Source organism: Lithobates pipiens, unplaced genomic scaffold, assembly GCF_037356315.1.
Source record: "Lithobates pipiens isolate NorthernLeopardFrog02 unplaced genomic scaffold, aLitPip1_a1.2 Scaffold_8, whole genome shotgun sequence".
Lineage (NCBI taxonomy): Eukaryota > Metazoa > Chordata > Amphibia > Anura > Ranidae > Lithobates > Lithobates pipiens.
The window spans coordinates 383,167,109-383,183,081 of NW_027507903.1; the positions used below are offsets into that span (position 1 = coordinate 383,167,109).

Here is a 15,973-nt window from a genome sequence, read left to right on the forward strand (position 1 = left end):
TACTGTGATTGGAAAGGGTCGTGGCAGCACTTTTGGTTTATGATGATTCCCTGTCTTGCACGTTTGTATGCTTTGAATCTTTCAATAAAATCTTTTATGGAAAAAAAAAAAAAAATGGAAATTTTTATTTTAAGTTGTTTAGAGTTGAAGCTAGTAGATGCAAGGGAGGATAGATGATTTAGCTATGTTAAGTTTATAGTACGATACTGATCCAAAAAGAGTCAGTAATCGTTGTATCCTATGGAGGAAATTATACGGTAAGGTTAATACTACATCATCCGTGAATAGGCCTATTTTGTGGTCCACAGCATCCACTTGGATGCCCTTAATAAGGGCATCCCTCCTAACCGCCTCCACCAGAGCCTCCATCACCAGTGGAAAGATCAACGGGGACAGAGTACACCCCTGGCAGATGCTGTTAGTAATATGAAATAGCATTAGTAGTATATAAACACGCTGTCGGTACTGTGTATAATGCTGAAATCGAGTAAATAGGGCCAGTAAGGTGAAACTTATGAAGTGTCGCTTTTGAATCTGATCAAATGCTTTTTCAGCATCAAGCGTCAGGAACACTGAGGGCACCTTTTGAGACTCCACAATATTGAGGAGATTGTACATTCTACGAGTGCCATCTGGTGCCTGTCTTCCTCACAAATCTTACTTGATCTGCTCTGATTAAGTGGGGAGTGTCTTCTGCTAGTCGTTTGGCTAAAATTTTTGAGTATATTTTCAAGTCCCTATTGAGGAGAGAAATAGGACGGAAGTTTTGAGGAGTGTTTGGCATTTTTCCTGGTTCTGGGGCATTTCTTCCGGGAATGAGGTGGAGGATGTAGCTGTATGAAAGAGTTTGGTCATGTATGGTGCTATAGGGATGAGCTCCGTGTTCAAGTCGAACGCATGTTCAACTCGAATACCGGCTGTTCGTCAGTTCAGCGAATCCAGAACTTTGTGGGCCATTCACGCCATATTCGTTTGGCGCTCATGGCCCACAATGCACTGCGCCATTGCTGTGCATTGCTGGCTCATGATTGGCCAAGCATGCATTGTGACCCTGCATGCTTGGCCAATCACAGCGCTGGCAGCGAGGAAAGCCATAATTGTAGCTCAGGGGGGTTTAGTACACGCCCCACACTATAGAAGGCCAACAGCATGGTGGCCGTGTGTAGTGTGGTGCGGCGGTCAGGGAAAGAGCATGATAGGCAGGGACAGTGTCTTTGTTGCTTGGGAACCTAGCGCTTGTTCAGTGGGTGTTGTGTGCCTCCTGCACAGTATACACCTGAAGCTACCCCTTATTGCTGGTGTTCTGTTTCTGTAATATAGGCATCTGCAGCATTTACAGTGGGTGTTGTGTGCCTCCTGCACAGTATACACCTGAAGCTACCCCTTATTGCTGGTGTTCTGTTTCTGTAATATAGGCAGCTGCAGCATTTACAGTGGGTGTTGTGTGCCTCCTGCACAGTATACACCTGAAGATACCTTTTATTGCTGGTGTTGTTCTGTTTCTGTAACACAGGCAGGCAGCTGCAGTAATCACAGTCGGTGTACTGTGTCATCTGCTCTGTGTGCACCTAAAGCTACCCCAATTGCTGGTTTTCCCATCTCCCTGCAGGCCATTACTATGTCTGGAAGGCAAACAAGGAGAGGCAGACAGTCACGGCCCAATAAAAGAGGGCAAGCAGGCTCTTTGTCTAGGGACAACAGTGCTGGTCGTGGACGCAGTGCATCGTCATCAGCGCATGGCCATGGGACAAGCTTATCCTTATTTTCAGCAGCTGGACATGTTGAGCAGCATAATGCCGAAGACTTGGTAGAGTGGATGACCAAGCCCTTCTCATCCTCCTCATCCTCTCTCACCCAGGCTCAGGGTACTAGCAAAGCAGCTGCCAACGCATCCTCTGCCCTCGTCTTAATGTTATCAGTCACTCCTTCCCTAGACCCACCATGTCCTCCTGAGGGGTCCCCCGAACTGTTTGAGCACAGTGTTGAGTACATGCTCCAGGAGGATGCCCAGCGTTTTGTATGCTCTGATGATACCCAGCTAGAGGAAGGCAGTAGCGTGAGTGTAGAGAGAGGGGATGCTCAAGAAGGACAGCAATCTGGCAGTCATGTTCCACCAGCTGCAGCATACTGCCAGGTTTGCTCCAGTGATGAAGAGGGAGGGGATGATGAGGTCACTGACTCCACATGGGTGTCTGATAGGAGAGAGGAGGAGGAGAAGGAGGAGGCACATCTCCAACGAGGCAGGGTGCCCTCTGGGCCTTTAAGGGCAGCACACCAACTGAATCACACGGCATAGCTCCACCTGTGCAGGGCGTTGCTACTGCGCATTATTCCAAAAGTTCTTTGGTGTGGGCCTTTTTGAGATGAGTGCATCAGATTGCACTGCTGCTATTTGCAACATATAGAATAATAAAAACAGTGTAGCGCTTCAGTAATAATAAACGTGATCAACATAAGTTATAAAAATAATAATATGTCAAAAATTGCATAAATATAAATGCCTAGAGATAAAAGTCCAACATTGGGTGCTCATTCCACTATGTAGTTGGCATAGGGGTGACCGAACCGTCACGAAGGAGGAAAATAATGCACTAGGCGAATGTATTCATGTGGATATGCTTGACTGTAAACGTCAGGAGAAAGTAGATAAATACTTCTTACCGGAACAGTTGGACTCACACAGTCATATGACGGTTGAGTCTAGAAGGCTTGAGGTCACAATCTGGGACCAAGGAGTATGAGGAGGGAGGTCTGTTGAGCTGATGGAGGAGCTCCAGGCGGTTGTAGGCCCAATGGTGGATCCTTTCAGATGGAACGTCAAGGTTGTTTGTAGTCAAGCTCAGACGCAGCCCGTTGCACCAATACTCGAATCTCCCCCGAATGGGGAGGGGGATGTTGTAAAGGTTTAAACCAAAGAAACGGAGAAAAGAAAAAAGAAAAAAAGGCTCCACATGGTGCGGGTCAAACGGTGTAAAAAATGTTGGTTTATTGAAGTCAAAAGATAATTGATGACTTGGTGATCACATAAAAAATAAAATGAAATTAAAAGCAATGTGGGGTGCCAACAGCTCGCCCAACGCGTTTCGACATAAATGTCTTCAACAGGGGCATGTTGGAGCCCACCACATTGCTAACAAATATATAAGAAATGGGAGAGAGGTTCCGCCTACCAAGGGGCAGAGAATCCCGTCTCAGACAACCTCTTAAAGATACAGTGAACAGTTTAATCAGATCAGGGTAAACATGTTCAAACACAATAAGTGTTTTCTGCGACACAATGTTCATTCTACCCCATACACTTATGCACTTTATTTCATTTTTCCTTTCACATACCCTCTTTCCAAATCTCTGTCCCTTGCTTGAATCTAGATATATGCGATTATTATGCATTTTCTCTAGATCACGTGTGATTGGGGATGGATACCCCCCGATACACTTATATTTACACCAATTTTTAGTTTTACTTCTGGCATTAGTTGAGAATATGCCATATTTACCAGATTCTAGGCTTACCCCTGTGTTTCAGGCACCTTAGGATTTTTTTCGGTCAATGCTTGCGTAATTTGTATGCATTGCATTTGACCCATGTCACCATCCCCTATATATTTTTATTAGACATTACCCTTTTGTTATCAGTTGTATATTCTGGTTATGGTGGGAATGACTATTTTTTCTTTTTACTTTTTCTTTTTTGTCTTTTTATTTGCGTCCCTTTGCCTGTGGTATCCTTTCAATTCTAAGTGCTGTGACGCCTTTGTGGTTGTCATGGTTGCGTCGGGCCCTATCATTGGGCGTGACGTGATGTTGCCATGCCTTCTGTATTCCCCGTGATTACCTTGGTCTCAATGAGCCCTGGATATATCACTGCGCGTGTCGTGACGTAATTACGTCACAAGTCATGGCGCATGTGCAGAGTGACACACTTTCGGATTGGCTCCCCCACTGCTCGCCACGCCTTGTGGCGTGTGACGTTCAACACGTGAGAAATGGCGCCAAGCTCCGACGCCTCTCCCCTTTCTATATTCTCGCAAAGCGACGTAATACGTGACGTTTACACTTACACGCCCTCTTCACACTCCTGCATAGTGACGCGACGCTCACATATACACGCCCCTACTCCGTCGTCACGCACTTGATACGCTCTTACGCTGCTTGTTTTGATCCGCAGCGTGGAACGCACAACACGGAGAAATGGCGCCAATGCTTGAATGCCTCCCCCCTTCCTTACATTTTTGCATAATGATGTATAAACATACACGCCCTTGCTCTGTAGATGTGAGCTCCTTTCAACCACTCCCACATCTAGTCACATGACATACACATTGAGGGATTGGTGGAGCCTTTCCTGTTTTATAGCACGTCATGACGCTTTTGAACATCTGATCGGAACTCCAAATAACAGATCAGCACGTATGAACTGTCACCATGGTTACTTATACGTATTTTCTGGCTACACACTGCTAGTACAACAAGTAAGAGACACCCAAATTGCACAATGACAGACCCTTATCAGACACTATTACTGAGACCTCTACAGCTCCATCTATGATACAACACAAATGCAAACTAGCCCTTTCAGGTGATGTTACAATGCAGTTTATGTATAATTAACAATACATGTCTGATTTTTTGTACCAGTGCTGGAAGTGTTTTCTGTATATGCTTTACATGTGCAATGAATCTTCCTGCATTTATATGTCTGATGAGGCTATGAATAATGCAAATGCAAACTAGTACTTTCAGGTGATGGTACAATGCAGTTTATGTATAACTAACAACACATGTCTGATCTTTTTGTATCAGTGCTGGATGTGTTCTCTGTATATGCTTTATATGTACGTTGAATCTTTCTGCATCTATAAGTCCGAAGAGGCTATGAATAATGCAATCTATCCAGTGCTATCCATGCGTGAGCATGGTGACATATCTTTTAAAATTTTAAATTTTTTTACACTGTCATCAATACCAATTTAACAGCCTGTATGAGTGACATTTCTAGATGTTATTTGTAATTGCTTATTGTGTTTGAACATGTTTACCCTGATCTGATTAAACTGTTCACTGTATCTTTAAGAGGTTGTCTGAGACGGGATTCTCCGCCCCTTGGTAGGCGGAACCTCTCTCCCATTTCTTATATATTTGTTAGCAATGTGGTGGGCTCCAACATGCCCCTGTTGAAGACATTTATGTCGAAACGCGTTGGGCGAGCTGTTGGCACCCCACATTGCTTTTAATTTCATTTTATTTTTTATGTGATCACCAAGTCATCAATTATCTTTTGACTTCAATAAACCAACATTTTTTACACCGTTTGACCCGCACCATGTGGAGCCTTTTTTTCTTTTTTCTTTTCTCCGTTTCTTTGGTTTAAACCTTTACAACATCCCCCTCCCCATTCGGGGGAGATTCGAGTATTGGTACAACGGGCTGCGTCTGAGCTTGACTACAAACAACCTTGACGTTCCATCTGAAAGGATCCACCATTGGGCCTACAACCGCCTGGAGCTCCTCCATCAGCTCAACAGACCTCCCTCCTCATACTCCTTGGTCCCAGATTGTGACCTCAAGCCTTCTAGACTCAACCGTCATATGACTGTGTGAGTCCAACTGTTCCGGTAAGAAGTATTTATCTACTTTCTCCTGACGTTTACAGTCAAGCATATCCACATGAATACATTCGCCTAGTGCATTATTTTCCTCCTTCGTGACGGTTCGGTCACCCCTATGCCAACTACATAGTGGAATGAGCACCCAATGTTGGACTTTTATCTCTAGGCATTTATATTTATGCGATTTTTGACATATTATTATTTTTATAACTTATGTTGATCACGTTTATTATTACTGAAGCGCTACACTGTTTTTATTATTCTATTTGCGGAACTTTGTTTGTTTTTGGTGTTGGCTGCTTTTTTGGCTGTTGAGGCCATTCTTCACATATAACAAACTATAGCGCAGTGCTTTCCCTTTAATTGTATTTGCAACATATGTCTCAAGCATATCTCGCGTGGCCAAAACATCAGCCGCTTGGGCACCACATGCTTGACCAGACATATGTTGACCTGCCATGCAACTTGTTGGCAAGCGTACCTTAAAGACCCACACCAAAGGACAAAGCGGACCTCTCCTTGCTCCTTAGCTGGGATCTCCAACCCCACTATACCTTCAGTTTTCTCTGAAACCTGCACTGAGAGGAATGAAGGTGTAGAATTAGATGTGTCACAGCCAAGTACTTGCGGGCACTCTGCTAGCAGTACACCGACGTCCGATTGTAGCAGGCAAATTTCCCTGCCCCAGCTGCTGGACTGTTGAAAGAAGTTCACTCCCAGCCATCCACATGCCCAGCGGGTGAATGCTAGCTTGGCTAAATTGCTAGCACTTCAACTGCTGCCTTTTTAGTTGGTAGACTCGGCCCCCTTCCATGAGTTTGTGGAATGTGCGGTTCTTCAGTGGTAGGTCCCCAAACGCCACTTTTTCTCATGGAAGGTGATCCCGGCTCTCTACCAGCATGTGGAAGGCAATGTCCATGCCTTGCTGGACAGGACAATCAGCGGTAAGGTGCATATTACTGCTGACTGATGGTCGAGCAGGCATGGACAGGGACATTACCTATCTTTCACGGCCCATTGGGTCACTCTTCTGGCAGTTGGGAAGGATGGGACAGGACAAGGTGCAGTAGTGTTGGAGGTTGTTCCACCACCATGCCTCCAAAGAGCTACTACTGGTTGTGACACACCTCTCTCCTCCCCCCTTTTCTTCTTCCTCCATGGCCTCTTCCTGTGATTTGTCCTCGGAACCAGCGGTGCTCCGTAGGCGTTCAAGGGGCTACGCAAGTACCTAGGCAAAAAGATGCCATGCTTGCGCTGGTTTCCTTGGGGGACAGGAGCCACACTGGGGCAGATAGTTTGTCAGTTCTGCAGGGGCAGGCCGAGAGGTGGTTGACGCCAAGCCAGCTTAAGCCAGGAATGGTGGTTTGCGACAATGGCACCAACCTCCTCTCCGCCCTCCAACAGGGACAACTGACTCATGTGCCCTGTGTGGCTCACGTCCTTAACCTGGTGGTACAGCGGTTCTTGGGCAGGTACCCGGGCTTACAGGATGTACTGAGGCAGGCCAGGAAAGTCTGTGTGCATTTCCGTCGCTGACTGAGCTCCAAAAGGAGTTGAACCTGCCCAAGAACCGCCTTATATGCGACATGTCCACCAGGTGGAACTCAACATTCGCCATGCTGTAGCGGCTGCACACGCAGCAGAGGGCCATCAATGAGTACCTGTGTGACTATGGCACCAGGACAGGGTCAGGGGAGCTTGTTTTTTTTTCACTACGCCAGTGGGGCATGATCAGGGATGCATGCACTGTCCTGTCACCATTTGAGGAGGCCACGAGGAGCAGTGACAGTGCATGCATCAGTGACACTGTACCTCTTGTCCACCTGTTGGAGCATACGCTGCATGGAATAATGGACAGGGCACTTGAGGCAGAACAGAGACAGGAAGAGGAGGACTTCCTTGCCTCTCAAGGCCCCCTTTATCCAGACAGTGTTCCTGCTGTCCCACCCATCACATAGGAAGAGGAAGAGGAGGAGGAGGATTGTGTCAGCATGGAGGTGGAGCCTGGCACTCAGCATCAGCAGTCTTTTAGGGATGATTTACAGTCCCAAGAAACCCGTGGACTTGTACGTGGCTGGGAGGAGGTGGCTGCGGATCATGTTGTCCTTAGTGTCCCAGAGGACTCCGGACTGAATGCCTCAGCTAACCTACACTGCATGGCCTCCCTGATCCTGCAAAGCCTGCGGAAGGATCCTCGTATTCTTCTCATCAAGGAGAGGGACCATTACTGGCTGGCCACTCTCCTTGATCCACGGTACAAGGGTAAAGTTGCGGACCTTATCTTGCCATCGCAGAGGAAGCAGAGGATGAGACATCTCTGGGAGGCCTTGCAGAAAGGTCTGTGCAATGCACTCCCAGAGACTGGGAGGCTTCGGTCAGTCACAGAAGGAGCGTTGGAGAAGGTGGCCGTCTGACTGATGTGTTCAGACAATTTTTTAGTCTGCAGCCTCAAGGTATGATCGGTTCCAGCAACCATCGCCAGCATCTGATTTACATGGTGCAGGAATACCTAGGGGCAAGGTCAGACTTGGACACCTTTCCCACCGAAAATCCTCTGGCTTACTGGGTCTTGAGGATGGATCACTGGCCAGAGCTTGCACAGTATGCAATTGAGCTACTGGCCTGTCCTGCATCCAGCGTTCTTTCTGCTGCTGGAGGCTTTGTAACTGATCACAGGGTGCACCTGTCCACTGACTCAGTTGATCGACTGACCTTTCATAAAGATCAATCATAAAACAACAAATAGTGTAGCGCTAAATTGGATAACAAATCTATATAAAAATATAATAAAATCATGAAAAAAAACAAAATATTAATATATAAAAAATCGTGAATACTGAAAACCCGTGAGACACGGTAGACAAAGTCCACTTAAATGAACTAGTGCACAAATGTTGTGATAAATCTTCTTCGAAAAGGAATAGAAGTTTCACTGATCAAGTGCAACCAGATGTATCAACTTGTCTGAAGTGATCTGAAAGGTAGGTAGAATACTCTTACCAGAGAAGGTGGACTCACCAGTCTTACGACAGTTGAGTCAAAAACGCTTGGGATCCAAACATGGAACCAAATGATGGGTTGAAGATAGTCAGACCGGATGCTGGGGAGACTTCAAACGATGGGAGCCCATGGAGGACGTCTCTCGGAATGTTCCTCGGGTTGTCCGGATCAGGTGTGGCCCATTTGGGGTTCCAGCCCCAAATATAGGAGGGGGTTCGCAAAAATATAATAAAGAAAAAAGAAAGCTCCAAATGGTGCAGGTCAAAAAAATAACCACTAGGTTTTATTTAAAAGGTCATAAAAATGGACAAAAATGATGACAAGTGATCACGAAAAACAGAGTAAAAAGTAATGTGGGGTGCCAGATGCAAGCTTGCATCTGGCACCCCACATTGCTTTTACTCTGTTTTTACTCTGTTCCTGTGCCCCCAGAGAGTAACTGTGAGGACTTACAGTGTTGTGGCACCAGCACCACCACAACCACTAAATGCCCAATTTTTCTACCACTGTTCAACAATGGCATGTAATTACAATTCTTGATATAATCGTTCACAGCCGGGCGCTCACCAAGAGTCACTTTGAGGGCTTACAGTGTTGTGGCAATACCAACACATTAGGCCAAAATTTCTGCAGAGCATATAGGGCAGGCCCCTACTTTCAAACATCATACTTACAAACGTCTCCTACTTGTAAACAGAAGGAGACAACAGGAAGGGAGATGAAAAAAGACAGATGGCAAAAAAAAATTATACAGGGGTGATAAGCCTTCCCTATGTTTTCCAAAAAGCTTAAAAATAGATTTTTTGACTGGAACTACACTTCAAAAATGTACCAGTTAAAAATTACAAACAGATTCTACTCAACACAACAAACCTACACAGTCCCTGCCTGTATACTGCTGTTCTGAGTATATAGGGCCTGGGGGCCCCACGCCTTTCCTTTTTTTAATTTGGGTACGGGGTTCTCCTTAATAGCCGTACAAGACCCAAAGGGGCTGGTAATGGGCAGGGGGGCTACCCATGCCATTTTTCTCAATGATTTTTATCCATATTGCCGGAACCAGACATTACATTAAAACCGCAAGCAGTTTTAAATTACTTTTTTCCGTTAGATTTCATTTTGTGCAGGGACTGTTCTAAACACGGGAAACACATGCCACTTCACAGGCATACTGTAGACACCGCCCAGGCACGATATTTAAAAGGAATATTTCACTTGTTTTCACTTTAACCTCCCTGGCGGTATGATTCAGTCTGGAATAAGGTGCTGAAAGCGGTACAATTATTTTGCATGGAAATTTGGCTTTTATTTTGTAGTCCTGTAATTCTTAGGAATAACGCTCTGAAATCTCTTCAAACCAGAGTCTAGCGGACATCCCGGGTATGATAAAGTTTATAATATAATAAAGAATAATAAAAATTATTCAATAATGTAATCAAATCCAAAAAAAACTGAAAAAGGGACATGTTTTGGTTGCTATGGACAATCTCCAAATTCCAGGCAGAAAAAACAGTATTTATAATATAAAAGTGCATGCAGGGCATTGCACAGACCACTAGGGACAAAGGGGGTGTGTATTTTTTAATACAGCACTGTAATCTGTAAGATTACAGTGCTGTGTGTGTTTTGTGTGTTTTTACTATTTTGAATTTGCCGCCGTTCTTCGCTCCCGTGCGCTGTAACGTCGCAGGGAACGGAGCTCGGCGGCATTCGGCACTGTGAATCGAGCGCAGGACAGCTCGATCACACAGCGCGGCGGACATCGCTGTATCCAGGGGACAAGGTGAGTAACTCTCCCTGTGTCCTCCCCTGCATCGAGCGGTGCGATCCCGAGTCTGGCTCGGGGTTACCGCTCCTGTAATGAAAATACCAACCCGAGCCAGACTCGGGATTACCGCTAGGAAGGTTAATCATCATTAAAATAAGTGCTCCCAAAAAAAACAGGCGTTCTTAAAAAAAATTTTGGGCATTGATCCATGTCCCCTGGGGTAGGAGCCGAGTCCCCAAATCCTTTTTAGGACAATATCTTGCATATTAGCCTTTAAAATTATCACTTTGGTTTTAAATGTTCGAGTCCCATAGACTTTAACGGGGTTCTAAAGTTCATACAAATTTTCGGTCTGTTCGAAGGCTCTGGTGCGGGGGGGTGTTTGGCTCATCCCTACTCTGGAGGTGTCCCAAACTCCAATGATATTGGGAGGATATAATTAAAAATTTAAATGATATACTGGACATAATATTAGTAGTAGATCTGAGAATATGCCTGTTAAATATAATGAAGAAATTTAATATATCAGCAAATACTTATAGTGTGATAACGAGATGCCTGTTTCAGGCATGGAAATAGCCCAGAAATGGATCTCTATATATCCTCCAACAGTGGTGGAATGGGGAACACAGGAGAAGTTATAGTAAAGGAGAAATTCATTTATTTAGATAGGAAAAAAAATAAAATAAAATCAAAGCCATCTGGAAAGATTGGTTGGTGCTATGTGACCCTGTGAGATGATCATCCCTATGTGGTTAGGGGATAAAGGGGGGGAGAGAGTTTTTTTTTGGGGGGGGGAGTAGAGAAAATTTGTCTTTGCTTTGGGGGGGGGGGACTTTTTTTTTATTGGGAGATTATGGCAAGATAAAGTATGTGTTTGTAACTGTATCTAGAAATGTATGTATGTGTAAGTTGAATTTGCGTCATTGAAAAGAAGAATTAATAAGAAATACGGAATAAAAAAAAAAAGAAAATGCCTATCCGATTATTACTAAGTTATTTGACCACCTCAAGGGAGCAATGGTTTTCATGAAGCTTGATTTGAGAGGAGCATACAATCTTGTGATGATTAAAGAGGGCGATGAGTGGAAAACTGTGTTTAATACAAGAACAGGCCATTATGAGTACCTCGTAATGCCTTTTGGCCGTTATAACACCCCAGCAGGTTTCCAGGAATTCATTAACAATGTCCTCTGAGATTTGTTGCAGTTATGTGTGGTGGTTTATCTGGATATCATATCCAGATCCTCATATTTTCCAAGTCCCAGGAGGGTCTTCATTCAACTTAGTCACAAGTCCAGGAGGCTTTGCGACATGCTAATGATAGGTACAGACTCCATGCTGACGCCTGCCTGCGCCTTCCTACCAGGTTGGAGACAGCGTCTGGCTGTCATTCCGCAACCTCCGACTTAGTGTTCCCTCACTGAAGTTTGCATCCCAGTTTATTGGGCCTTTCCGTATTTTTCTCAGGATTAACCCAGTGGCTTATGCATTAGACCTTCCTTAGACCTTCCTTCTAATATGCGTATTTCAAATGTATTTCATCCTTATTAAAACCTTTGCTCTGCAACCACTTTACCACCTTGGTGCCACATCCTCACCCTGTACAGGTTGAGAACCATGAGGAGTATGAGGTACAGTACATTGTTGACTGTAGGTTCCATGGGCGCATACAGGGGTAGAGGTATGGGTAAGGTCCAGAGGAACGCTCTTGAGTCTCATCCTCAGATTACATGCCCCTGTCCTCCTCTGTGATTTCCATAGGCGTTTTCCTCTCAAGCCTGGTGGTCCTCCAAGGGGTAGGGGTCATTGAGGAGGGGATACTGTCCTTCTCAGAGCTGGTCGCTCAGCTGTCGGCTAATTGCCAGCTCCGATTTCTCCACAGTTACTCAGCTGTTGATGATATCCTGCTCGTCAGTCCTGCCTAGTTAAGCCATTTAGCCCAGTGGATCTCTTTCTCTGCCTTAGTCAACATCACAAAGACTAGCTCCTGCATTCCTGTTAAAAGACTTGCTTGGCTGACATCCCTTCTGGCTCCAGATCCTGCTTGCTGTTTTACTGCACTCATCTCCAACTCCCTGACATTTGGCTTGTCTATCTGTTCCCATTCCTGAACTCTGGCTATGTTTTGACTACGTTTGTTCTATTTACTTTTATTATTAAACAAGTGTGATTTAACTGTACTTCTGTCTCAGTCTGATTTCATGGTTTCTGACAGTCAGTAGGTCCAGGCCAGAAATCGCGGACTCTGGTGTGTACGCGCATAAGGCTGGATTCACACCTATGCATTTTTTGTGCTTTTTGCATTTTGCAGATTTTCTCTACAGAACGTGTTCCATAGGAAACCATGTTAAATGGACTGTAGTGCAAATCTGCAAAATGCAAAAAGCACTAAAACTGCACAGGTGTGAATCCAGCCTAATGCCCACTTGACTCTAATGCTCTAGCCAGAGCTATAAAGTCCCTTTTACAGGCCAGCTTACCCAGCCAGTCTCAGTCCATTGTGGAGCCTTTCAGACAGCATGCTAGGTCTCTTCCTCACTGCTAGCAAAACAGCTCACACAAACTCTCAGATCAGCTGACTACTCTCTACAGCAGGGGTAGGGAACCTATGACTCTTGAGCCAGATGTGGCTCTTTTGATGGCTGCATCTGGCTCTCACCTCTCATTCTGATTGCGTGGTGTGGCGATCCGTGGATTGAGCCCATAGGAAAGGCCACAGCTTCGGCATAGCTCCGGAGCTGCGGCCATCTTGGTACACCCAGCGGCAGTTAAGGTGAGCGGCGCACTGACGTCATCATCACCCGCCTCAACTGCTCGTGGATCTGCCTGCCTGTGTAGTGGTAAGCAAGCAGACAATCATAGGGGAGATGTGGATGTTACAGTTATAATTGAAATTAGTTCATTAATCGATAAAAAAAAAATAGTTTTAAACATATTGTATGGCTCTCGCGGAATTACATTTTAAAATATGTGGCGTTCATGGCTATCTCAGCCAAAAAGGTTCCCTACCCCTGCTCTACAGTATATACAAGGTGGGTTCCGCACACCCACACAAACGTACTTTGTAAAACCCAAGAAGATATAGGTATTACAGTAATAAATATTATGAATCATTTAATTTTATTTTAGGTTTATATGTTGAAACTCTAAAGACAAGCAAGTGATTTTTGAAAGGGGTTGCATCAATTTTTTAAAGTCTATTATATGTTTGTGTTACATACATTTTTTAAAGTCTGTTATATGTCTTTGTCAGTTTTCACAAAATGCTTCTTCTGTTTCATTATAGTATGAGCTAAAGTACCAAGAAAAAGGACCAGAAATCAACATTTCAGTAAATTAGAATAAAGGATGGGAACCAAATTTTTCTTTGGTAAGATGGTGCCTCATGTGTCAAATAAGTAATTTTTTTGTGTGTATATTTAGATACATAACATTTTATCTGTGTATGGTGCTTTTCAAATATTATATTCTTTAGTTGAATTATTTTCCAGCAAAATCAGAGATGTTATATTTTGCAAATGTTTCATTAATAATTTCATATATTTAACCACTTGACCACTGGGCACTTAAACACCCTTAATAACCAGACCAATTTTCAGCTTTCGGTGCTCTCACATTTTGAATGACAATTACTCAGTCATGCAACACTGGACCTATATGAAATTTTTGTCCTTTTTTTCACACAAATGGAGCTCTCTTTTGGTGGTATTTAATCACCGCTGGGTTTTTTATTTTTTGTGCTATAAAAGAAAAAATACAGAAAATTCTGTAAAAACATTAATTTTTCTTCGTTTCTGTTATAAAATTTAGCAGATTAGTAATTTTTTCTTCATAAATTTTGGACAAAATTTATACCACTACATATCTTTGGTAAAAATAAGTACAAATTGGTGGATATTATTTGGTCTTTGTGAAAGTTATAGAGTCCACAAGCTATGGTGCCAATATCTGAAAATTGATCACACCTGAAGTACTGACGGCCTATTTCAATTCTTGAGACCCTAACATGCCAGAAAAGTACAAATACCCCCCAAATGACCCCTTTTTGGAAAGAAGACATTCCAAGGTATTTAGTAAGAGGCATGATGAGTTTTTTGAAGTTGTCATTTTTTCCCACAATTCTTTTCAAAAATCAAGATTTTTTTTACTTTTTTTTTTTTTTTTTCACAAAATTGTCATATTATCAGTTTATTTCTCACACAGCATATGCATACCACAAATTACACCCCAAAACACATTCTGCTATTACTCCCGAGTACGGTGATACCACATGTGTGAGACTTTTACACAGTGTGGCCACATACAGAGGCCCAACATGCATGGAGAGCCATCAGGCATTCTGGAGCACCCAGGACAATTCTGACATTTCTCTCCTACATGTAAAAATCATCATTTATTTGCTAGAAAATTACATAGAATCCCAAAACATTATATATGTTTTTTTAGCAAACACCCTGGAGAATACAATGGTGGTCGTTGCAACTTTTTATCTCGCACGGTATTTGCGCAACAATTTTTCGAATGCTTTTTTTTTTTTTAAAAAAGTTTTGTGCTTAAAAAAAAAAACCACAGTAAAGTTAGCCCAATTTTTGCATAATGTGAAAGATGAAGTTACACCGAGTAAATAGATACCTAACATGTCACTCTTCAAAATTGCACAGGCTCGTGGAATGGCGCCAAACATCGCTACTTAAAAATCCCCATAGGCGACGATTTAATTTTTTTTTACTGGTTATATGTTTTGAGTTACAGAGGAGGTCTAGGGCTAGAATTATTGCTCTCGCTCTAACGTTCGCAGCGATACCTCACATGTGTGGTTTGAACACCGTTTTCATATGTGGGCGGGACTTACGTATGCGTTCGCTTCTGCATGCGAGCACATGGGGACAGGGGCGCTTTAAAAAAAAAAAAAAAATGTATTGTTCATTTTACTTTATTTATTTTAGTTTGACATTTTTTTCCCCAAAAATAAATTTTTTGATCACTTTTATTCCTATTACAAGGAATGTAAACATCCCTTGTAATAGGAATATGGCATGACAGGTCCTCTTTACAGTGAGATATGGGGTCAATAAGACCCCGCATCTCATCTCTAAGCTGGGAAGCCTGAAAAAAAAAAAAAAAGATTCTGGATTTGATCGTATTGGCGAGTCGGTAGAAGCACCGGAGGGCGGCGGGGGGGGGTGTCTATGGCTGGGTATCTCAGAGTATGGCTGGGTATCTCAGAGTATGGCGTTGCAGAGCATTGCAGGATATTGGAGGGTGTTGCAGAGCATTGCAGAGTGTTGCACGGTATTGGCGGATGTTGCAGAGCATTGCAGAGTGTTGCAGGGTATTGGTGGGTGTTGCAGAGCATTGTAGAGTGTTGCAGAGCATTGCAGAGTGTGGCAGGGTATTGGCGGGTGTTGCAGAGCGTTGAAGGGTAATGCAGAGTAATGCAGAGTAATGCAGAGTGTTGCAGGGTATTGCAGAGTATTGCAGGGTATTGCAGGGTATTGCAGGGTATTGCAGAGTAATGCAGGGTATTGCAGAGTAATGCAGGGTAATGGCAGGGTAGTGCAGAGTATTTGCAGGGAATTGAGGGGTTAATTTT

The 15,973-nt window shown here is 43.8% G+C and overlaps 1 protein-coding gene across 6 annotated transcripts in view; it reads left to right on the forward strand.

Moving 5' to 3' along the window:
• Window positions 1-15,973, forward strand: part of LOC143964154 (electrogenic sodium bicarbonate cotransporter 1-like) — a 1,025,456-nt gene that overhangs the window by 991,019 nt on the left and 18,464 nt on the right. For all 6 annotated transcript variants that reach the window (XM_077473848.1, XM_077473849.1, XM_077473846.1 and 3 more), the window contains one exon: window positions 13,667-13,750. In XM_077473848.1, the coding sequence (XP_077329974.1) occupies window positions 13,667-13,720 (54 nt within the window). In that variant the 3' untranslated portion in view covers window positions 13,721-13,750. The remainder of the gene's footprint in view (window positions 1-13,666; window positions 13,751-15,973) is intronic.